Here is a 24,929-nt window from a genome sequence, read left to right on the forward strand (position 1 = left end):
AAAAGCAGAGCCGCTCAGAGGAAGCGTGCGGACCCCCCGGGAATGCCACAAATACTAAGGTAGAAAAACTTTGAATTTGCAAATAAACCAGGGAAACTACTTGCCTGGCAATTAAAAAAAGAAACAGGGACAGACTGTAATAAATAAATTGAGAATAGAAGGCAAAATAGTAGATAACCCGAAGGATATTACAAGGCAATTTGTAAAATATTATACAGAGCAATATCAAGCTGGTAAAGAAAATAAAGATATAATTGAAGAATATTTAAAGCAGAGTAAGTTACCAAAAATTCTGAAGGAGAAAATTATTTGAATGCACAAGAGGTGCAACAAGGAGCTAACCATTTAAAATTAGGCAAATCGCCAGAGCCAGATGGTCTACCAGCCAAATATTATAAAAATAACTACAAGACTTTCTGATACAACCGTTGAAAGATGTAATGAATAAAATGTTGAACACAAGGGAAAATTCCAGATTCATGGAAAGAGGCATACATAAAATTGCTTCCAAACAAGACACAGATTTGCTTTCAGTAAAAAATAGGCCTATTTCTCTGCTCAACAATGATTATAAATTATTTGCTAATATTATGGTGAATTGTTGTTAAAAAAGTTAGTTCATCAGGATCAAGCTGGCTTTCTTCCTGGCCGACAGATGAAGGACAACATAAGGAATATAATTAATAGAATAGAATATCTGGAGGTCAGGAATTAAAAGCAGGCTGCTCTGATGTTTGTGGATGCAGAGAAGGCTTTTGACAATGTGTCTTGGAAAAAATCTATGTAAATAGTGAATTTTGGAGAAACATTTTAAGAGGAATTGATGCAATTTATACAGATCAGCAGGCAATGCTGATAGTGAATAATGTAGCATCAGAAAAGTGTAAAATTACAAAAGAGACAGGACAGGGTTGCCCCTTGTTGTCATTATTGTTTATTTTAGTATTAGAGACCCTGGTGAGGAACATAAGATTTAATGAAGAAATAAAAGGTATAACAGTTGGGTGCAAAGTGTATAAATTGAGAGCATTTGCAGATGACCTTGTAATAACAGTGGAAAAACCATTGGTAAGTATACCAAGGGTATTAGATAAAATATTTGAGTTTGGACAGGTAGCAGGATTCAAGTTAAATAAAAATAAAACAAAAGTACTGGTGAAAAATATGACAGAACAAAATAAAAATAAACTACAACTAGCAACACAATTGACAATTAAAAAAGGTGAAGTATCTGGGGGTATGGTTAACTGCTAAGAATATAAACATTTTAAAGGATAATTATGTAACAACGTGGAATGAGACAAAGAAAAATGTGGAGATCTGGGGAAAGATGAATATCACTTTGGGAAAGAATTTCAGTTCTGAAAATGAATGTATTGCCAAGAATGTTGTTTATATTTCATTTTTAAAAAAATTATTCAAAATTATAACAAGACATATTATCCAAAAACATATCATCCTTGTTCCCCCCCATTTTTCCTCCCCCCCCCCGCAACCCCCCCAACTTCCCCAGTTCCAGTCTTTGGTTTCTCTAAAAATGCTGTTTTCTGCATGTTACAAATTTGTATAGATCATCAAACTATTTAGCTGATTATTATCAATAAAAGGTTTGGGAATGTTTATTCAAAACCTGCCAAAGAGTCCAGTTCGCTTTGTTGCGTCTTCAGATACTTTGTAAACGGTTCCCATTCATCCTTAAAGTCATAGTTATCCTTGTCCCGTAGCTTATATGTCAATTTTGCCAATTCTGCATAGTCCGTCAATTTTTGTTGCCATGATTCTTTAGTTGGGATTTCTTCAGTCTTCCATCCTTGTGCTACCAGAACTCTTGCGGCCGTTGTTGCATACATGATGTTTTTCAACTTTTTTGGCAGGTCTTTCCCTACAATCCCCAACAAAAATGCCTCGGGTTTTTGAACATTTTCTTCAATTCATTGTAAATCATTTCCCAAACTTTTTTAATTACCTTACAAGAATGTTGTTTATATTTCAAACAATACCCATGGTCAGCAGAGAGGGACACTTCAAACAATGGCAAAAATACATTTCCAAATTTATCTGGCAGGGCAAGAAAGCAATGATTAAATATAAACTCTTAACAGATACCAAAGAAAGAGGTGGCTTCTCTCTGCTGGATTTGAAATTATATTATGAAGCATCATGTCTCTGCTGGCTACGGGAGTGGATAATGTTAAAAAATACAGACAACTTAGACCTTGAGGGTCATGGTAATAGATTTGGTTGGCATGCACATTTATGGTATAAGAAGACCAAAGTGCAAAAAGATTTTTGAATCATTTGGTAAGAAAAGCAATTTATGGAGTATGGGGAAAATATAAAAACCTGTTAGAACAGAAAACACCATGGTGGCTTTCATCAGTGAAAGCTATATCTCTAAAAAAGACTAATGTGAAATGTAATGGGCAACCTATAGAGAGTTATTCATAGAAGTAGAACAACTGAAATTGAAAAGTTTTGAAGACATAAGAAAGTTGGTTACAGATTGGTTGCATTAGCATCAATTAAATGATGTATTTAAAATAGATAAGAAAAATGGATTTAGTACAGAAATTTCAAGGTTTGAAAAAGACTTATTGGAAAATAATGTGAAGTTACTTTCTAAAATGTATAAATTGTTGCTAGAGTGGCATACAAAAGACGAAGAAGTCAAATTGTAGCAGGTGTTTAATCAGTAATGATTAAATGTAACATATTGGGCATAATATTCAATTTTCATCTTGGAAAAAACTGGAGGGAGGCTTGAAATTTACAGCGTTCTGTGCGTTGAAGGAAAATTATATGAAAATGATGTATTGGTGGTATTTAACACCTGTAAGAATAGCAAAAATGTATAGAACTGCTTTAAATGTTTGCTGGAAATCATCATCATCATTTTAAATTTGTATACCATCTTTCTACCTTACAATAATCAAGGCAGTTTACAAGCTGAAGAAACAAAAAATGTGCATCTTATAACAATCTAATGCAATACAAAAATGAGATAATAAAACACAACTTTAAAGTAAGCAACCTACAACAAAAAAGTAACATTCAACAATCATTCGAATAGTATAAAATAATAATATCAGCATATAAAAGTTAAACAGAAATTCACTCTTAACAGTTACAATAAATAATATCTAAACTATAATCAATAAAACAACGGCAAGCCACAGTACACAAAATAATACAATACACACTGAGAAGCAGAGAGTGAGGCAAGGCAGGTGGAAGGAAGCCTTTCCTGATGGAGTCTCTCCCCTCACAGTTCTTGCTCCAGGACCAGCTCCCTTGTGAGGACTCCTAGAGTTGGAGGGTTTTAGATAACTGACACATGGAACAGTGTTTAAAGTTTGACTATGCTGATAACTGATAATGCAATGGTATATCATGGCAGTTTCCCTGCTTTTCAAGGGGCGCTTTCCTTGTCAATGACTGTTGAGTAACCTCAGCATACATGCCATGGGAATGCTGCTCCTTGTGTGTCGCTGGACCACAGGATCAGTGCAGGGGTTGTAACCCAGTGTGAAGTGAGTCCTTCTCCTCCCGTCTCTGCTAATTGCAGGCAAAGATTCAGAAATCGTAGGCAAGCCGTGTCTCATCTATTCTCATTGTTGTTGTTGTTGTTTAGTCGTTTAGTCGTGTCCAACTCTTCGTGACCCCCTGGACCAGAGCACGCCAGGCACTCCAGTCTTCCACTGCCTCCTGCAGTTTGGTCAAACTTATGCTGGTAGCTTTGAGAACACTGTCCAACCATCTCCTCCTCTGTCACCCCCTTCTCCTTGTGCCCTCCATCTTTCCCAACATCAGGGTCTTTTCCAGGGAGTCTTCTCTTTTCCAGGGAGTTCTTCTCATTGAGAGCTCCCTAATAAGCTGAGGCCAGCCTGGAAGAGCATTTGAAAATCTGATTTGACAGTATTTCCTAGTATGGCATGCAATAGCTTTAATACAGTGGTACTTTGATTCTCAAACACCTTGGTTCTCAAACGCCTTGGTTCTCAAACGCCTTGGTTCTCAAATGCCGAAAACCCGGAAGTAAGTGTTCCTGTTTTCGAACGTTTTTCGGAAGCTGAACATCCGATGCGACTGTCAGCTATTGTTTCCGGGGCACCTGTTCCAATCAGAAACTGCACTTTTCAAACAGTTCGGAAGTCAAATGGACTTCTGGAACAGATTAAGTTTGCCACTTTTGTTTTTGCTATTTATTTTGTCTTTTGGTTTTTTGAGGCTTTTTCAGTTAATTTGTTTTGGTGACTGTGTGGAACCCAGTTCAGCTACTGATTGATTGATTGTGTGACTGTGGAAATGGATAAAATCCAAACAATGAGAGGGAGCAAGGCAGGTGGAAGAAGTCCTTGAGTCAGGGAATCCTCCATAATGAGATGAGATATTTGTTTGAATTTAAATTTGTTATGTAAAATTTGCTAAAAAAAATGTTTTTTTTTAAAGACTCCAACCAGTAATCATGGGAAAATATGGTGTGATCTTTTAGAGTGCAGTGGTACCTCGGGTTAACTACTTACCGTATTTTTCGCTCCATAGGGCGCACCAGACCATAGGGCGCACCTAGTTTTTAGAGGGGGGAATCAAGAAAATTGATGTGGGGATCTGTTTTGCAGCACAAGGCTAGGGTTAGGGGGGCTGAAGCGACGGAGCCCCAGACCAACCATCCCAAAGACATCTTCCTTCCAAATCGGGTTGACAAAGCCAAGCGCTGCTTTGCAAGCAACACGATGTATGTCTGCACTGATCTTTTTGCCGTCTTAAGTCGTGTTTGTGTGTGAAAACCGTCCCCAGTGCAGGTGGGGCAACAGCAGCCAGAATTTGGGGCTGCAAAGAGGAAGGAAACAGACCATGTGGGGAGCGGGGTTTAAATCCACACTCATGCGCTTAACACCCCCCCCGTAAACGCTGCTAATAAAATCCCCTAGCATTGCAGTGGGTTGGACTAGATGACCCTTGGGACCCCTTCCAACTCTACAATTCTATGATCAAAGTCGGACTTCTATGATTCTATGCTTCCCCTGTGGCTGCTTCAAAGTTTTTAAAAAAGTAAGAAAGTCGGGAGATCCCATCGTGCCTATTCCACGTCTGCTTTCCTGGCTGCCTTCGCCGCCTCCCCCTGCAAAAAAGGGGCCGCTTATTCTCCAGGAACCCCCCCCCCAGCAGGCAGGGGCGACGTGTTTTGGCGCGTCCCTCGTCTCCTACCCCACCTCCGCCTCGCCTTCTAGGTTCCCTCGCTCCCTCCCCTGCCGTTTCTGCGGTGGGTGCTGGCAGGTCTTTCCGCCGTTTCTTGGAAGAGCAATCCCCCCGCGGCGGCAAGGGAGAGGGGCGGTGGGAGCGTGCGTCAGGCGGAAGGGAAGCGGCCTCACCGCCTTTAAGTGGCATTGCATGTCATCTGAGCAAGCTCCTGTGTGGGCAGGCGAGAGAGAGAGCGTGGCGCAGGGACACCAGCGGAGCGCCCACTTCTTTCTGCCCGTCGCCGCCACCAGAAGGATTTACCCTCCTCCCCAGCGTGCTTTTTTGGCTGCAGAAGCCTCCCTCTCGCCCCACCTCCGGCGGCTTTCCCGCCTTTTTTGCCCGGGTCTCCCTCGCATTAGAGAGATACGCCTCAAGGCAGCGAAGAATAAGCAGCAGCACAAAGCGAGGCCCAAGCACGAGGCGCTCTTCGGGGCACTGGTTTTCTGCCGCGCGCGCTCTTTCTCGGCATTCCCTTTTTTGCTGCTTTTCTCTTTCCCCCGCTTGATGGCCGCCGCCGCCACCAAGCCCACATCTACTCAAGCTACCAGGCGGTGATGCCGCACTTCGTCTGCATAGCCAAGGAGTTCCCTCAGCCCACCCGGCCGGCCAAGCTGCCTCGGGGCAAGCTGCGCAGACACCGCCAGTCGCGCTTCAAGCCAAAGCTCTCCCGGCTTCAGCAAAAGGAACCCGAAGCCTTTGGAGCGCAGCCCGAGTTCCCGCTGCGCTCCAAAGGCTTCAGGCGGCTATCCCTGAAGCCTGGAGAGCGAGAGGGGTCGGTGCGCACCAGGCTTCAGCGAAAACAACGCGTAGCCTCTGGAGCGCTCCCTCTGTGCTTTGGAGGCTTCGCGTTGCTTTCGCTGAAGCCAAGGAGCCTGCATTCGCTCCATAGGACGCACAAACATTTCCCCTTAATTTTTGGAGGGGGAAAAGTGCGTCCTATAGAGCGAAAAATACGGAAATTCGTTCCGGAGGTCTGTTCTTAACCTGAAGCACCACTTTAGCTAATGGGGTCTCCCGCTGCCGCTGTGCCGCCGGAGCACAATCTCTGTTCTCATCCTGAAGCAAAGTTCTTAACCCGAGGTAATATTTCTGGGTTAGCGGGGTCTGTAACCTGAAGCGTCTGTAACCTGAAGCATATTTAACCCAAGGTACCACTATAATCAAATGAAACTTTAACACATGGCATGATGAAAATCTGCAATTTCATCAGGGTAAGGTATTTGTTGTTTATGGTTGTAACCATTGCTTTCTTTAAAATTATCTTTTCTACCATGAAAATAAATAAAAGCAATTTTTTAAAAAAGAGGTGGGGAAATCATATGTACTATTGCATTAATCTGCTTGCATGTGTTGAGTGTTATTTGGAGACTGTAACTCCCAGTTATTTCACATTATCTATGTGTTTCTGTGTGTTCAGCACATATGATTGCAGGTGAGACTGAATAAAAGACTTCCTAGGAAATTCCCTTTGACTGCTTCTGTATTGTTTCAAATGTGACTTCACTTACAGATAAGAACAAATCATATTTATTACTGATGAATCATACCATTGTCAGCTCATTAATCTCCACCCCAACAAACCCTGCGCTGAACATGAGCAGCTGCTTTCTGCCCATTTCTTAGGTGGAAATAACTGATAATGAAAAGGAAGAAGGGAGATAGACCCTTTCCCTCAACCTTTGGGGATCTGGGGGGCTTCATTTCACCCCTTAGTCCTGCTCCTGAAAGCTTGGCAGATGTAGAGTTTTTGCTCACACACGGCCATCACATAAAAATTAATCTTCTTTTAAAATGGTATTGCAGTGCTAAAAAGGCTCAAGAAAGCAATTCCTGTAGTAGCTGGCATCTTAGCGAGCCCAGTGCCACTCTGCCAACTGTCTCACTCCCAGCTAACTAATCTGGAAAGCTGTCCTGTCATCTCTGCAAGGACTTCAGTGTCCCTTGAATTAGCAATTCAGCATTTCTGGAAAGGGAAATGATACACTTTTGTATATTAGCATAAAAAAGCATGCATAAGAATTATTAGACAGAAAAAGCATGCACAAGAAAGTATTACTCATTTATGATAAGGATCTAGGAGTCTTGGTTGACCACAAACTTGACATGAGCCAACCGTGTGACGCGGCAGCTAAAAAAGCCAATGCAATTCTGGGCTGCATCAATAGGAGTATAGCATCTAGATCAAGGGAAGTAATAGTGCCACTGTATTCTGCTCTGGTCAGACCTCACCTGGAGTACTGTGTCCAGTTCTGAGCACCACAGTTCAAGAAGGACACTGACAAACTGGAACGTGTCCAGAGGAGGGCAACCAAAATGGTCAAAGGCCTGGAAACGATGCCTTATGAGGAACGGCTAAGGGAGCTGGGCATGTTTAGCCTGGAGAAGAGGAGGCTAAGGGGTGATATGATAGCCATGTTCAAATATATAAAAGGATGTCACATAGAGGAGGGAGAAAGGTTGTTTTCTGCTGCTCCAGAGAAGCAGACACGGAGCAATGGATCCAAACTACAAGAAAGAAGATTCCACCTAAACATTAGGAAGAACTTCCTGACAGTAAGAGCTGTTTGACAGTGGAATTTGCTGCCAAGGAGTGTGGTGGAGTCTCCTTCTTTGGAGGTCTTCAAGCAGAGGCTTGACAACCATATGTCAGGAGTGCTCTGATGGTGTTTCCTGCTTGGCAGGGGGTTGGACTCGATGGCCCTTGTGGTCTCTTCCAACTCTATGATTCTATGATGAGAATAGGATGTATTTATTTTGAACTTTGCTTGGTTCCTCCTTGACAGCCAGTGCGATTGGTTCAGCAGTGCTAGAACTCAGGACCCGCTGCCTTGAGGGACACCTAAGAGCAGTTGGGCAGGGAAAGGTCTCCCTGGGGAGGGGGGGGGACTCTCCTTCCTTGGAGGTTTCTCAGCAGAGATCGGACGGCCATCTGCCATGGATGCTTTAGCTGAGATTCCTGCATTGCTGGGGGTTGGACTAGATGACCCTGGGATCCCCTCCTATCTCCACTCCTGAATTCTAGGAGGAGCTTCCTTGCCTCCTGCAAAGCCACTTTCCCTGCAAGCTCTTCCTCTGGTTTCTGGCCAAGGGAGGGAGATGCTCAGAGTCCAGCCAAGAGCCTCCCCCCCAAAGGATATTTGGGCATTGGCGTAGCCAGGGGGGGGCAGCTGCCCCCCTAAATGCATAAAAAATAATAGAAATCTGAGAGAGGGCTGAGCGAGGGAGGACTCGGCTTGGCAAGGGTTAAAGGGAACAGAGCTGCCTTCCTAGAGAGGACAGGAAGCAAGCGGGGGCCAGGTCCTCCAGAGCCAAGGCCCCTCCCTCCCCTGTCCTTCCCTGCTTGGGTGTCTCTGCTGGGATCTGGTGAGTCTCCTCTCTTTCCCCCCAGAGGGTGCAGTGGGGAGACGGGGGGGGGCAGGGCTGCAGCAGGGGAGGAGGCCTGGGGGGCCTGATCTGCTCCTGCAGGGGGGGGCAAGTCAGGGAGGAGAGGGTCCTGCCAGGGAGGGGCCAGGTCTGTCGCGCTCTCCTTCTTGCTGATCAGAGGATCCCAAACTCATCTGGCCCTCCGCCCCCCCTTCAGAAAAGATCTCCCTTCTTTAAACAAAGGGGTCCCTGGGACTTTAACTGTGTGACGTCGCTCAGCCTCACTGCACAACGGAGGAAACACCTGCAAATGGTTTTCCAAAGCTGGACGAGGAGGTGGACTAGCCCCCCCCCCAATAAAGAACAGCGGGGAGGAAGGAAGGAAAAGTAGGAAAGAGAGACCAGGAATAAAGAGAGGGACCCCAGGCCATAGTCTGGCTGCTGCATTGGGGACCAGTTTCCCAGTGTCTCCCAGGGCAGCTCCCCACGGAGGCCACGGCAGCCATCCCCTCGCACCCAGAGCAGGGCATCCCAGGACCACATCCTCTCTCTCCCAAAGGGATTGTTGCTGGAAATGGGCGCTGCTACTCCCTGAGCCTCCAGGGACCTCGGCATCAGTGGCTGTGTGTGTGTTAAGCCATCTAAGAGAATAATCATAATAAATTGGCCGCCTAAATTTCAAGAGAGATGTATTTGGCCCTGTCCACTTGGCCCTCAGGGGGTTGGCCAGATACATACCTGGCCCTCAGAGCGAAGAAAAAGGGACCCCACCCCAGGAGTCTGTCTGGAGAGCAGCAGAGAGTCCAAGTGCAATAAAAGGAGACGGAAGCAGTGGAGAAATGTGCCCTGAAGTGGGGGTGGGGGGGAGCAACTCCTGAGGACCCCCAGGTGAGGACCCCCACTAGAGACAAGCATCCATTATTCAAAAGATACAAATGACTTCCTTGTCAGTCAGGTCTGACTTCATGCATTGACTGGAAGGCAGGAGCAACAAGGCTGATTCATCTTCCAGAAATCCCTTCAGTTGCCTCCACATTTTGCATTGCAATCTTCCTTCTAGGGGGCTAGAGGCTGCTTCCTCCTATTCCTCCTCCTCCTCCTTCTTCTCCTGTAGTACTTATGCTGTGTGTGACACGGGTCAGCGTCATTGCACAACAGAGGAAACATGTATGAATGGTTGCTCCCAAACCTCTTCCTTTGTTTCCCCTCTTTCTTTCTGCTTCTACCACCCCCTTATTGGCAGAGGAGGCCAGCCAAGCAGATCAAGCCAAGCTTTATGAGGAGCTGGGTATGTTGAGTTGGAGAGGAGGAGACAGAGAGGAGATAGGAGAGCCATGTCACCTGGGGGTAGGATTCCAACCAATGTCTTCAAGCTACAAGAAAGGAGATTTGGACTCAACACTCCTAGTCATTTTTCACGAGGCACCAATGACTCCCTTGTCAATCAGTTCTAACTTCATGCATTGACTGGAAGGAAGGAGCAACCAGGTTGATTCACCTCGCATTAATCTCTTCGCTTGCCTCCACGTTTCCACAATCTCCCTTCTAGAGGCCTATATCTCCTCCTCCTCCTCCTCCTCCTCCTCCTTTTTAGAAAGATAGCTCAGAGTCTGGGCTGTGGTGCAGTCCTGCCCTGGTTCCCAGCAAGACTCATCCATGCTTGCTCAGGGAACCTTTTTCTTCTCCTGACATTGTACAACTTTTGTAACAGAACAATGTATTTGCTTTGTAGGAGTTGCTAGAGCTTCTCATTAAGACAGACAGAGTTTTAAAAAGATCAAAGGGTTCCTTCCGATCTCTCAGAGGCTTCCTGAGAGCACAGATGGATGAGCAAGACTCAGCTGGCCCTGGAACAGGAAGAGGCCATGCCATCCAAACTGGGAGCAGTGGGGGATTCTGGGAAAACTCTGTGCAGAAGATCCTGGGTGAGGAGGACACCCTCCACTCAGAGGGGCAGAGCCAGCAGTTCTGCTGCCAGGAGGCCAAAGGACCCCGCGAGGTTTGCAGCCGACTCCACCACCTTGACCATCAGTGGCTGAAGCCGGAAAAGCACACGAAAGCTGAGATGCTGGACCTGGTGATCTTGGAGCAGTTCCTGGCTGTCCTTCCCCTGGAGATGGAGAGCTGGGTTAGGGACTGTGGAGCAGAGACCAGTTCCCAGGCGGTGGCCCTGGCCGAAGGTTTCCTCCTGAGTCAGGCAGAGGAGAGAAAGCAGGCAGAGAGAAAGCAGGTGAGAGAGACTTTCCCCTGGATATTCCCCAGGGGCTCCAAACAGGATGGAGAACATGCCATAATGACCTACTGATGGCCTATCCGTTTCTGGGAAAGAATCCATGGAATGAGATCTAACACTCTTAAAGTTTTTTTCTTTTTCATTCTCTTTGTAATATTTCTCACCTTTCTCTGTTTTGAATCCTTGTTGGTCTTTCAGGAAAATGATCATTTTGCAGAAATGAACATGGATTCCTGTGAGACAGAGAGGCCTCCGTTGGACACCAGAGAGACACCACTGGGTAAGGTGAATGGTGGGTTTTCTCCTTTTGTTGGTTTCCCAACTAATCTGTGGGTTCTTTTCATCTTTTGTTTTGGGGGGGTGACTGTTGGGGCCAAGGGTCTAGAACAGGGGAGACATATTTCTGCACAACAAACATATGAAACATATGAAACAAATGTCCAACTGCACTCAGCAGGTAAGGCTTTCTCAATGGCCCATCTGTAGTTAGAGATGCCCTGTTTCACCTGTGAGAGAAGCAGGCACTCCTGGCGTCCTGCTTACCTTTTTTCTCTTGCAGGAGACAGAATGATGCTGACAAGACCTCCTGATCCGCCTTTTCATGGGGGCAGAAGGGAAGCAGCGGCTGTGGAACCAGATCAGGTCAGGGGAAGCTGCCTTGTGGGGACAGAGGCTGAGGGATGGAGCAATGTCATGGACTGGTTGGGCACAGAGGAATGGTGGGAGGAAGCAGCTGGGGAACCAAGAAGGGAGGACGTCTTAGAGACCAAGGATTGGAGGTGGAAGAAGGATGGGCGGTCAGAGGGGGAAGAGGGAGAAGCCTGGGAAGAGAAGGTGTCAGAATCTGAATGGGTAACAGGGCTTAGTGAGCTGGGAGACTCTGTGGCAGAATGCAGTGCAGAATCAGAGGCAGAAGAGGGAGGAGGCAAGTGGGAGGAGGGAGGTCGAGAGGCAGAGGTGAGTCAGGAGAAGGAGGAGCCACCATTGGCTCCTTCTTCTGCCAGAAGCCATCCTCCCTGATTGTCTCTCAGAACCAGGAGACGTCAGACAATGGAGGAGCAAAGGCAGGCTGCACATTGGTGCACTGCTCAATCACTTGCAAGAAACCCCAGAGAGGAGGGGAGTTAGAAAACTGTGGGGAGCCGGAGGCCTTCACTCTCAGCAACTGATTTTGTGGAGGAAGACCCTGACATGGAATTCGACTCAATATTGATCCAGAGCAGAACTCCAATATATAGTTAGCAGATTGGCACTGTCCATAAGAAATCCAGTTGCAGCAGACTTTACTTACATAACATAATAAGTCTAAACCTTAACACTCAGCATACTGTGTACAGAACACCAGAAGGAAGAGAGAGAGAAAGAGAAAGAGGCTCCTTCTGGCCTCTTATTATAGTCAGCCTGACCTTCATAGAATCATAGAATCATAGAGTTGGAAGAGACCACAAGGGCCATCGAGTCCAACCCCCTGCCAAGCAGGAAACACCATCAGAGCACTCCTGACATACGGTTGTCAAGCCTCTGCTTAAAGACCTCCAAAGAAGGAGACTCCACCACACTCCTTGGCAGCAAATTCCACTGTCAAACAGCTCTTACTGTCAGGAAGTTCTTCCTAATGTTTAGGTGGAATCTTCTTTCCTGCAGTTTGGATCCATTGCTCCGTGTTCGCTTCTCTGGAGCAGCAGAAAACAACCTTTCTCCCTCCTCTATGTGACATCCTTTTATATATTTGAACATGGCTATCATATCACCCCTTAGCCTCCTCTTCTCCAGGCTAAACATGCCCAGCTCCCTTAGCCGTTCCTCATAAGGCATCGTTTCCAGGCCTTTGACCATTTTGGTTGCCCTCCTCTGGACACGTTCCAGTTTGTCAGTGTCCTTCTTGAACTGTGGTGCCCAGAACTGGACACAGTACTCCAGGTGAGGTCTGACCAGAGCAGAATACAGTGGCACTATTACTTCCCTTGATCTAGATGCTATACTCCTATTGATGCAGCCCAGAATTGCATTGGCTTTTTTAGCTGCCGCGTCACACTGTTGGCTCATGTCAAGTTTGTGGTCAACCAAGACTCCTAGATCCTTTTCACATGTACTGCTCTCAAGCCAGGTGTCACCCATCTTGTATTTGTGCCTCTCATTTTTTTTGCCCAAGTGCAATACTTTACATTTCTCCCTGTTAAAATTCATCTTGTTTGTTTTGGCCCAGTTCTCTAATCTGTCAAGGTCGTTTGAAGTGTGATCCTGTCCTTTGGGGTGTTAGCCACCCCTCCCAGTTTGGTGTCATCTGCAAATTTGACAGAAGAGATAAGAGAACCACTTGAAACCAGCTTGTTTCTTCCAGAACCCTCTTGAATTAATCAGAATAGGAAAGAGATCAATGCTTTCTGCACTAATAAATGCAGACTGACAATCCCCCCATTTATTAGGTGCAGGAAGTATTGATATGCAAAACACCTCTAGAAAAACATTGCATGTACATTTTCCTTCTACAAGAATAAATCCTAGCCTTTGGTTGGTAGACCAAAGACTAAACAGTCTGACCAGATGCTTCTGTGAGCAGCAGAACAACATCCTGACTCCTAAAAAACCAACTCACGTTTTTCAAATGTAGTCCCTTACATTATAAAACAAAATAGTACCTATGAAACCTGACACAGTTAAGGAAAAGACGCAACTCACTCATCAAAACAGCTATCTTATATACCTTACCTTATGTTACCTTATCTTAAACTCCACTCAAATATATAAACCAAGACCTGAAAACATCACTTCATAGCAAACCTCTCCAACAGAATACTCAACAGAGCACCTCTTTACAAGACCACTTAAACAAACTACCTAATCTTACTTTTCATATACCTCCACACTAAAGAAACTTCCACCTAGACAACTAGTCCATTAATTGATTGACAATGCAAACTGACAGACCCTCAGGGAATGAGCTGCTCTTCTCATTAGGCCTGAAACTCAGCCAAGTCTGTGAATATTGTGTTCTTGCTAAGAAAGAATTAACTCCAGCTGTGAACTGTGGGATTTCCTGCCCAGATAACTCTGTGACACGAGGCTTCTGAATGTCGCCAGCAGGATTCATCTGTAGTTGCTGTTTTCATGGAATCCTAGAGTTGAAAGGGACCCCAAGGGTCATCAAGTCCCACCCCCTGCATTGAAAGATCATCCAAGACAGATGGACATCCAAACTAGGCTTATTTTATTTCTATATACATCACTGAATGCTAAAATAGGCTTCTAAGCAGTGGACAAACGATAGCAAATAGTGGCCAGGATTCACCTACCCAGCCCTGTCCACTGCAAAATGGGGCCCGCCCCCCATTCCTCCCCCTCTCCATGCCCCCATGAACCCCTTTAATTTGGCTTTAGAGCATTGGGATGAAACCTCCCCAGAACAACTCACGAGGAGAGGAGAAAGTGGATCCTTCCATCTGCCCAACTGGAATGCCTGAGTAGGCAGAATGACTTGGAAAACACAAGGTGGAGTACCACCTATTTGCACAAAGACCAATACCCATAATTAAAACGCAGAATTAAATAATTCCATTAAAGCGTTAAAATAAGCATCCATATTTAAAATGTGCAGCAAAGCAATCCTATTGAAACAACACCACAATTTACAGGAAGGAAACAACAGAGCATTGTGTAGCAGATCATATTTCTGCTGTCTCAGAGGAAGACATTTCCCTTTTTCTTTTAGGGTCCAGTGTGCTTTGAAGATGTCGCTGTTCGTTTCACGGACGACGAATGGGCATTGCTGGATCCTAACCAGAGAGCTCTGCATAATGACGTCATGGAGGAGAATCGTGGGATCGTGGCCTCTCTTGGTAAGGCTCCCTGTGGGATCATAATATCTCTTTAAATTCAAAACAGCTGTCTGTGATGAACCTCATATATTTTCACAGAATTCAACAGTGCCCCTTACAACACCTGGGATTACAATATTCCCACAAAAAACCTTGAACAGTAAATTACTGTTTTTTCTGTGAATGATCTTCCTCCAGTTGTAGCTTCTTAAACAAGGATCAGGCTGGTCTGAACTATCGAGGCCATTTTAACTGTAAACTTCAGAGTTGTTAGGGAAGTTGAAGTAGCTTCTGTCAGGTTTTCACTTTTTGTTTTTGCTCCTGTCAGTCTTTGGTTGTCCAAAGAGAAGAGTGATGTTGGAAACGGAAGGGATTCCATAACCTTTGCTCTCCGCCAACCCAAGCGTGGGTTGCCTGACAAAGGTGTTTGGCTGTTTTAAAATGTGAACTGCTGCATTAGGGACGCGGGTGGTGCTGTGGGTTAAAACACAGAGCATAGGACTTGCCGATCAGAAGGTCGGCAGTTAGAATCCCCGTGACGGGGTGAGCTCCCGTTGTTCAGTCCCAGCTCCTGCCAACCTAGCAGTTCAAAAGCACGTCAAAGTGCAAGTAGATAAATAGGTACTGCTCTGGCGGGAAGGTAAATGGTGTTTCCGTGTGCTGTTCTGGTTCACCAGAAGCGACTTACTCATGCTGGCCACATGACCTGGAAGCTGTACGCGACATTTTTCCACCTTCGCCGCATCAAGCAGTTGGTCCCTTACCTTTCCCGCCCCGACCTGGCCACAGTGATCCATGCAACAGTCACCTTCAGGCTTGACTATTGTAATTCGCTCTACACGGGGCTGCCCTTGAAGCTGTCCCAGAAACTCCAGCGGGTACAGAATGCTGCAGCGAGGCTCCTCACGGGGTCTCTGCCATGGGAGCATATTCGCCCAGTGCTTTTCCAGCTGCACTGGCTCCCGGTGGAGTACAGGGTCAGATTTAAGGTGCTGCTTTTGATCTTTAAAGCCCTTCACGGCCTAGGACCCTCATACATATGGGACCGCCTCTCCCGGTATGGCCCACGGAGGACCTTAAGATCCATAAATAGTAACACCCTAATGGTCTGGGCACTAAGGAAGTTAGATTGGCTTCAACCAGAGCCAGGGCCTTTTTAACACTGGCTCCGGCCGGGTAGAACGCTCTGCCTCATGAGACCAGGGCCCTGCAGGATCTGATTTCTTTCCGCAGGGCCTGTAAGACAGAGTTGTTCCGCCTGGCCTTTGGCTTGGAGCCAATTTGATTCCCTCCCCCTCTTTCTTTTTCCTTTCTCCTCCTGTGATGAGGCTGCATTTTAATATTTTAACGTTTCAATATTTTAATGTATTTTAATCTTGTTTTTAAGTTGTATTCATTCAACTTGTTTTTATTTTTGCTTCTTAGCCACCCTGAGCCCGGCCTTGGTTGGGGAGGGCAGGGTATAAATAAAAATTATTATTATTATTATTATTATTATTATTATTATTATTAATTATTATTATTATTACACCGGTTCCCTCAGCCAATAAAGCGAGATGAGCGCCTCAACCCCAGAGTCGGTCACAACTGGACCTAATGGTCAGGGGTCCCTTTACCTTTACCTTTACCTTTACCTTACTGCGTTTTCAGTGTGTGGATTCAACATTCTTTTTGACCAGTTTTAACAAGTATTCTACATTAATTCCTCCCTGAGGCTCTAATCCATTTCTCTTTATTGCAGATAGTGATGTACTGGAAATCAAGAACAAGAGTGACCATGACAAAATCCCCACAATGGAGAAGCTGTTTAAATATCTTGAAAATGGAAAAAGTTCCAATTCCACTTCCCATCAAGGAAATCTCATTAGGAAGAAACCCTATAAGTGCATGGAATGTGGAAAGAGCTTCGGACAGAGAGCCCATCTCACTTCCCATCACAGAATTCATACAGGAGAGAAACCCTATCAGTGTGTGGAATGTGGAAAGAGCTTCAGTCAGAGCTCCTCTCTCACTTCCCATCAACTAATTCATATAGGGGAGAAACCCTATCAGTGTGTGGAATGTGGAAAGAGCTTCATTAAGAGCTCCCATCTCACTTCCCATCAGAGAATTCATACAGGGGAGAAGCCCTATCAGTGTGTGGAATGTGGAAAAAGCTTTAGTCACAGTGGCCATCTCACTTGCCATCAAATAATACACACAACAGAGAAACCATATCAGTGCTTGGAATGTGGAAAGAGCTTCACTACGATCTCCTCTCTGAGTTCCCATCAGAGAATTCATACAGGAGAGAAACCCTATCAGTGTGCGGAATGTGGAAAGAGCTTCAATACGAGCTCTGATCTCACTAAGCATCAGAGAATTCATACAGGGGAGAAACCCTATCTGTGTGTGGAATGTGGAAAGAGTTTCATTGATAGCTCCTCACTCACTTCCCATCAAAGAATTCATACAGGGGAGAAACCATATCAGTGTGTGGAATGTGGAAAGAGCTTCACTCATAGCTCCCATCTCACTTCCCATCAAAGAATTCATACGGGTGAGAAACCCTATCATTGTGTGGAATGCGGAAAGAGCTTCAGTAAGAGATCTGATCTCACTAAGCATAAGAGAATTCACAGAGGGGAGAAACCCTATCAGTGTGTGGAATGCGGGAAGAGCTTCATTCAGGGCTCCCATCTCACTTCCCATCAAAGAGTTCATACAGGGGAAAAACCATATAATTGTTTGGAATGTGGAAAGAGCTTCGCTCAGGGCTCCCATCTCACTTCTCACCAAAGAATTCATACAGGGGAGAAACCCTATCAGTGCATGGAGTGTGGGAAGAACTTCAGGAAGAGCTCTGAACTCAGGTCCCATGAAAGAATTCACACAGGGGAGAAACCATATAATTGTTTGGAATGTGGAAAGAGCTTCACTCAGGGCTCCCATCTCACTTCTCACCAAAGAATTCATACAGGGGAAAAACCATATCAGTGTGCGGAATGTGGAAAAAGCTTCAGTATGCACTCCTCTCTCACTTCCCATCAAAGAATTCATACAGGGGAGAAACCCTATCAGTGTGTAGAATGTGGAAAGAGCTTCACTGATCGCTCCTCTCTCAGTTCCCATCAAAGAATTCATACAGGGGAGAAACCCTATCAGTGTGTGGAATGTGGAAAGAGATTCCTTCGGAGCACTGATCTCACTTCCCATCAAAGAATTCATACAGGGGAGAAACCCTATCAGTGCGTGAAATGTGGAAAGAGCTTCAGGGACAGCTCCTCTCTTAATTCCCATCAAAGAATTCACACAGGGGAGAAACCCTATCAATGTGTGGAATGTGGGAAGAGCTTCAGGGACAGCTCTCAACTCAGTTCCCATCAAAGAACTCATACAGGGGAGAAACCCTATCAGTGCATGGAATGTGGAAAGAGTTTCAGGAAGAGGTCCTCTCTAACTTCCCATCACAGAATTCATACGGGGGAGAAACCCTATCAGTGCGTGGAATGTGGAAAGAGCTTCAGTGCCACCTCCCATCTCACTTCCCATCACAGAATTCATACAGGGGAGAAACCCTATCAGTGTGTGCAATGTGGAAAGAGCTTTAGTCAGAACTCCAATCTCACTTCCCACCAAAGAATTCATACAGGAGACAAACCCTATCAGTGTGTGGAATGTGGAAAGAGCTTCAGGGATAGCTTTGATCTCATTTGCCATCAAAGAATTCATACAAAGGATGAAAAAGCTTTCATTGTACAGTTTTCAGCGCTAGGGAAAAACACACCTCTTGAACCAGGCCTTTGGCTGATTGACATGTAATGTCCTTTAAAAATGTGATAGGGAGGTGGGGATTACATGTTGGGGAGGTATTTTTGTTTTCATATTGTTATTTTATCTTGTAACCATCTTGAGACCTGTGGAATAGGAGCCAACTCGTAGAGGCCGAGGGGTCTTTGCCCCCCCAATAAAATATTTGAGGGGCGCACCCCCCCAGTTGATAGGCATTGGCATTCAAATGGCATGCACACACCACAGCATGTGACTGATTATGTGAGGTGGTGCTCACTAAAACCCTTCTATATTTTATTCAACTTGGGACCCCTGTTATAGGGAAGTATCGAAATTAAATAAATGCATTAATAAAATAATACCATCTTGGTTGCTTTCATTTGCACATGTTGCAGTTTGTCAATATTCTTCTTAATTATTATCATTTTTAATTATAGCTTAACCCACACACAGCCATAGATGCCAAGGTCATGAGGCCACCAACTGATGTGCCTTTCAAGGAGTGTTAGACAAATTCCCGGAGGAGGACAGGGTTCTGCTCTGGCTGCACAGGGAGAGACAGCCAAGCTTCTGAAAAACAGTTGCTGGAAATTGCAGGAGGGGAAGAAAGGGGCTCTAGTGCTCGGATCCTGCTTGGGGGTTTCCTGTTGGGGCACCTGATCAGCCACTGTGAGAACAAGGCTAGATGGGCCCTTGGTTTTAGCAGCAGCCGGGCAATAGTCCTTTCTGGGCTCCTGAAAGGGCGCAGGAGGGAGCCAGGTGAGCCCAGCGCTTTCTCCAGCGGCCATCTGAAGATTTCATGGTGGTTCACAACATAAACATACAGGTTAAAACGGGTCGGCAAGTTTTACCTCGCCTGGGCTGGTTCACTCCCGCGGAGATTGCTTCGTGGGCTGGATTGCGTCTGCACAGACGATTTCCGGTGCCGCGGAAGCGAGTCCCCACTCCGTGCTGTGGCGGTTTAGCACAGTGCATGGGGACTTGCTGAGCGGCCAGCTCGATTTGGCTGGCGACTCGTGGGCCGTTTAAACTACCCCCGTTGGCCACTTGCGGCCCATGGGCCACAGGTTGCCGACCCCTGGGTTAAAAGCTTTCTCAAAAACAAGTAAAGCTAGAGAAATCTCTCCTCCCCATGTTTTGGATGGAATTCTTAACCCAAGGTACTATTTCAGGGTTAGTGGAGTCTGTAACCTGAAGCGTATGTAACCTGAAGCATATGTAACCCGAGGTACCACTGTATTTAGACCCTCAATTTGAGTAACTTGGGGGGCATCACCGGAATCAATTATGCTTCAGGTACCATTAGGCATGCAATTTTCAAGTAAATGTATACAGTTTATTTTTCTTGGGTGTGACAATTAGTCTACAGAGGCATGAAGTCCTTGGTGCTTTACTTTATATTCACTTCCTAAGTACTGAAGTACTAAGTACTGTACTTTTCCGCGTATAAGACTAGGTTTCTTTTACTTTAAAATAAGGTTAAAAATCTGGGGGTGTCTTATACATGGATAGTGCATATGCCCAGTTTCTAAATTTGGGGTCCCCCAAAGTAGGGGGTGTCTTATACATGGGGGCGACTTATACACGGAAAAATATGGTACTTTGTGGACTTCAGCGTCAGGTCAATGAAGACAAGGTGCAGCTGCTGTACAGGGTGACATTAACTAGCACAAGGTGGTTCTATCAGTAGGCAGATAGGCTTGACGCTGCTCTATCTCTTTGCAATCCTAGGCTAGAAGTGAGTAGTTGCAAAGTAGCTTTCGGACACATTTGAGTAAGACCCATTTGTATAACTCCTGCTATTTCCATAAATGATATTTTTACTAGAGGGTTATGTGAATTGCTGAAACAGGCACACAGCCTAAAAGGTAAATACTGTTTAGGGAAGGTTTTAATATCTGAAGGACTATAGTATTTTAATATTTTGTTGGAAGCTGCCCAGAGTGGCTGGGGAAACCCAGCCAGATGGGCGGGGTATAAATAATAAATTATTGTTGTTGTTGTTGTTATGTTAAAGCTATGGTTTTCCCTGTAGTGATGTATGGAAGTGAGAGCTGGACTATAAAGAAGGCTGATCGCTGAAGAATTTATGCTTTTGAATTCTGGTGCTGGAGGAGACTCTTGAGAGTCCCATGGACTGCAAGAAGATCAAACCTCTCCATTCTGAAGGAAATCAGCCCTGAGTGCTCACTGGAAGGACAGATCCTGAAGCTGAGGCTCCAAGACTTTGGCCACCTTATGAGAAGAGAAGACTCCCTGGAAAAGACCCTGATGTTGGGAAAGATGGAGGGCACAAGGAGAAGGGGACGACAGAGGACGAGATGGTTGGACAGTGTTCTCGAAGCTACAAACATGAGTCTGACCAAACTGCGGGAGGCAGTGGAAGACAGGAGTGCCTGGCGTGCTCTGGTCCAGGGGATCACGAAGAGGGGGACACGACTAACGTTTAAACAACATTATTATTATTATTATTATTATTATTATTATTATTATTATTACAAATATATGTATATATTGCCATTTTAGGGCAATTTCCTGTTTGCTTTGAGCCTTAATTCAAATCTCTGAATAGTTATTCTAAAATTCAGTTTACATTGCTAGACATCACGTGAGAGAAGTTTTTAATCAAGAGTTATCTTAGGTCCATTATGAGTCAAGCTGAGCTCTCTGGCTTAGCCATCTTGTCAATTGAAAACAAAGTAGCGAAAGGAATTGATTTTGATGATGTGATTTCAAAATTTGCAAGGAACAAAGCGAGGTGGGAATGTTTTAAGTGCTTATGCTAAAAATGTTAAGTAAATAAACCAGAAAATAACACTAACAACTGTATCTTATTCTTCCTTCTTTTAATAATTTAAGGAGGGGGTGTTACAAGAAATTTTCCGCACCGAGACATTGCAAAACAGCCCCCCCCCCATCGAGGGAGTGCTATGAACAGGCGAAGGGGGGAATTGCAACTGCCAGAAAAGGAGCTCAGCTCCGTTTGCGGGAGAAGCGGAGAGAAGAGCGAAAGTGTCGATTCCAAGCGGATACAATGTATCTGGTCTTGGCCCAATATTAGCCTATGTGAAAACTCTAGGGGAAGGAAAGCAGGGGGCGTCCCCCCAAAAGCATCTCTGGAAGTGCGCAATGCGCGCAAGAGAGAAAAACGCAGAGGGGAGAGCCGGACCAGCTAGGCTTGGCAAGGGTTAAAGGGAACCGAGCTGCCTTCCTAGAGAGGAAGCAAGGGGGGGGGCCAGGTCCTCCAGAGCCAGGGCCCCTCCCTCCCCAGTCCTTTCCTGCTTTGGTGTCTCTCCTGCAAGGGCTGCCTCGCTGCCCCCTCCTGGGATCTGGTGAGGCTCCTCTCTGGGATCTGGTGAGTCTCCTCTCTCTGGGATCTGGTGGGGGTCCCAGGGCTGCAGCAGGGGAGGGGGCCTGGGGGGCCTGATCTGCTCCTGCAGGGGGGGACCCCAAGTCAGGGAGGAGAGGGTCCTGCCAGGGAGGGGCCAGGGCTGCCACGCTCTCCTTCCTGCAGATCAGAGGGTCCCAAACTCATTTGGCCCTCCGCCCCCCCTTCAGAAAAAATCTCCCTTCTTTAAACAAAGGAGTTCCTTAACTCTGTGTGACGTCACTCAGCCTCATTGCACAACAGAGGAAACATGTGCAAATGGTTTTCCAAAGCTGGATGAGGAGGTGGACTAGCCCCCCCCCCCAAAAAAAAGTGGGAGAGAAAGGCCAGGAATAAAGAGAGGGATCCCAGCCCAGAGTCTGGCTGCTGCATTGCGGACCAGTTTCCCAGTGCCTCCCAGGGCAGCTCCCAGGGCCGGATTTAGGTTTGATGAGGCCCTAAGCTCCTGAAGGTAATGGGGCCCTTTATATGTCCAGCTGTCCTTTGTCAACAACAAATAGTCGCTGGGTTTTTGTCGTTGTTGAATATATGCTGTATGGTTATTTATGGACCTAATAGTTATTTGCACCTGTTGCCATGCTACCAGTACTTGCAGAATGTAGACATCCTATATATAGAAATGAGCAAACCAGTGATATTTTAGGAAGCAGGCTAGCAGGCGGGGCCCATGACTTACATCATAGCAGCCTACACAGCACAAAACACTGTTGCTGTATGTAGGTTTTATTTTATCCAGGTTTTTTTCCCTTTAATTTTTTTGGGGACCCCCCAAGAGAGTCTATATTTTGTTTAGCTTATAAATAAATCTGGCCCTGGCAGCTCCCCACGGAGGCCACTGCAGCAATCCCCTCAGACCCAGAGCAGTGGGAGAGAAAGGCCAGGAATAAAGAGAGGGATCCCAGCCCAAAGTCTGGCTGCTGCATTGCGGACCAGTTTCCCAGTGTCTCCCAGGGCAGCTCCCCACGGAGGCCACGGCAGCCATCCCCTCGCACCCAGAGCAGGGCATCCCAGGACCACATCCTCTCTCTCCCAAAGGGATTGTTGCTGGAAAACCAGCCGGAAATGGGCGCTGCTACTCCCTGAGCCTCCAGGGACCTGGGCATCAATTGCTGTGTGTGTGTGTTAAAAGAATATTAATAATAAATTACCCGCCTAAGATTCAAGGGAGAAGTCTTTGGTCCTGCCCAGTTGGCCCTCAGGGGGTTGGCCAGAAACATACCTGGCCCTCAAAGCAAAGAAAAAGGGACCCCATCCTAGGAGTCTGTCTTGAGAGCGGCGGAGAGTCCAAGTTCAAGAAAGGAGACAGAAGCAGGGGGGTGGGGGTGGGGGGGAGCAACTCCTGAGGACCCCCAGGTGAGGACCCCCACTAGAGCCAAGCATCCATTTTTCACAAGATACAAATTGACTCCCTTGTCAGTCAGTTCTGACTTCATTCATTAACTGGAAGGCAGGAGAAACCAGGCTGATTCATCTCCCAGAAATCCCTTCCGTTGCCTCCACATTTTGCATTGCAATCTTCCTTCTAGGAGGCCTAGAGGCTGCTGCTTCTTCCTCCTCCTCCTTTTTCTTCTTCAGAAGATAGCTCATGGTTTGGGCTGTGGTGCAGTCCAGCCCTGGTTCCCAGCAAGACTCATCCATGCTTGCTCAGGGAACCTTTTTCTTCTCCTGATATTAGACAACTTTTGTAATGGAAAAATTTATTTGCTTTGTAGGATTTGCTAGCTCCTCTCCTTAAGACAGACAGAACTTTGCAGAAGACCAAAGGGTTCCTTCCCATCTCTCAGAGGCTTCCTGAGAGCACAGATGGATGAGCGAGACTCAGCTGGCCCTGGAGCAGGAAGAGGCCATGCCAACCAAACTGGGAGCAGTGGGGGGTTCTGGGAAAACTCTGTGCAGAAGATCCTGGGTGAGGAGGACACCCTCCGCTCAGAGGTGCAGAGCCAGCAGCTGAGGCAGTTCTGCTGCCAGGAGGCCAAAGGACCCCGAGAGGTTTGCAGCCAACTCTACCACTTTTGCCACCAATGGCTGAAGCCAGAAAGGCACACGAAAGCTGAGATGCTGGACCTGGTGATCTTGGAGCAGTTCCTGGCTGTCCTTCCATCGGAGATGGAGAGCTGGGTGAGGGACTGTGGAGCAGAGACCAGTTCCCAGGCGGTGGCCCTGGCCGAAGGTTTCCTCCTGAGTCAGGCAGAGGAGAGAAAGGAGGCACAGAGAAAGCAGGTGAGAGAGACTTTCCTCTGGATACTCTCAAGGGGCTCCAAACAGGATGAATAACATCCCATAATGCTCTCCTAATGGCCCACCCTTTTCCTGGGAAGACATCCATGGAATGAGCTCTAACACCCTAAAGCTTCTATCTTTGTCATTCTCTTTCTTATCGTTCTCCCTTTTCTCTCTTTGGAATCCTTGTTTCTTTTTCAGGAAAAGGATCATTTTGAGGAAATGGACCTGGATTCCTGTGAGGCAGAGAGGCCTCCGTTGGACACCAGAGAGAGGCCCCTGGGTAAGGAGGAAGGTGGTTTTTCTCCATTTGGTTTCATTCTGTTAGTTTTCCAACTCCTGTGTGAATCCTTTTCGTCTTTTGTTGGGGGATAGTTGGGGCCAAGAGCCCAGAGGAGGGGAAATATATATTTCTTTTTTATAAATGATTTTTATTTGTTTTGCATATAATCACATTACATAACATCGTATCCTCTTGTTTTATCTCTTTGGCTTGACTGAGCCTAACGATTTCCCTCCCTCCCGTCTGATGGTTTACAAAATTAAACTTTACAGCTTTACATTTTGCTTCGTTTCCTTTCCTTGTTATATCATTACCTCTACCTGAATAGGTAGCAATTTCACCTTACAGATCTTCAGATAACCCTGCTAATGATGTTACTTTCATACAGTTGTCGTTCAAATATAATACAAATTTGTTCCAGTCCTTTTGGAATGCTTGGTCTCACTGGTTCTGGATTCTTTCCCCCAGTTTCGCCAGTTCTGCAAAGTCCATCATTTTAATCTGCCACCCTTCTTTTGTTGGTAACTCCTGGTGTTTCCATCTTTGGGCTAACAAAATTCTTCCCACAGTTGTTGCATATAAGAACAATTTTTTATCTTGTCTCGGTATCTCTCT

The 24,929-nt window shown here is 46.0% G+C and overlaps 2 protein-coding genes and 1 pseudogene across 13 annotated transcripts in view; 2 read left to right on the forward strand and 1 right to left on the reverse strand.

Annotated features, from left to right (window-relative positions):
• LOC128412188 (zinc finger protein 850-like) overlaps positions 1–24,929 on the reverse strand; it is a 322,162-nt pseudogene that overhangs the window by 181,375 nt on the left and 115,858 nt on the right.
• The window catches only part of LOC128412033 (zinc finger protein 420-like), a 317,641-nt gene that overhangs the window by 51,877 nt on the left and 240,835 nt on the right, over positions 1–24,929 (forward strand). For 3 of the 12 annotated variants that reach the window (XM_053384829.1, XM_053384832.1, XM_053384831.1), the window contains one exon: positions 9,848–10,834. The exons of 1 other annotated variant lie outside the window; for it this stretch is intronic. In XM_053384829.1, coding sequence (XP_053240804.1) covers positions 10,427–10,834 — 408 coding nt within the window. In that variant the 5' untranslated portion in view covers positions 9,848–10,426. Of the gene's footprint in view, positions 1–9,847; positions 10,835–10,948; positions 11,118–21,668; positions 21,756–23,523; positions 24,032–24,232; positions 24,327–24,929 lie in introns of those variants that run through there. 8 more of the 12 variants (XM_053384826.1, XM_053384828.1, XM_053384835.1 and 5 more) reach the window with 6 other exon arrangements.
• On the forward strand, positions 11,402–18,810 carry LOC128412041 (zinc finger protein 345-like). Its single transcript, XM_053384866.1, has 3 exons — positions 11,402–11,479; positions 14,547–14,673; positions 16,394–18,810. The coding sequence occupies exons 1-3, from the start codon at positions 11,405–11,407 to the stop codon at positions 18,451–18,453; spliced, it is 2,262 nt and encodes a 753-aa protein (XP_053240841.1). The 5' UTR covers positions 11,402–11,404; the 3' UTR covers positions 18,454–18,810.

This window comes from Podarcis raffonei, chromosome 4, assembly GCF_027172205.1.
Source record: "Podarcis raffonei isolate rPodRaf1 chromosome 4, rPodRaf1.pri, whole genome shotgun sequence".
Lineage (NCBI taxonomy): Eukaryota > Metazoa > Chordata > Lepidosauria > Squamata > Lacertidae > Podarcis > Podarcis raffonei.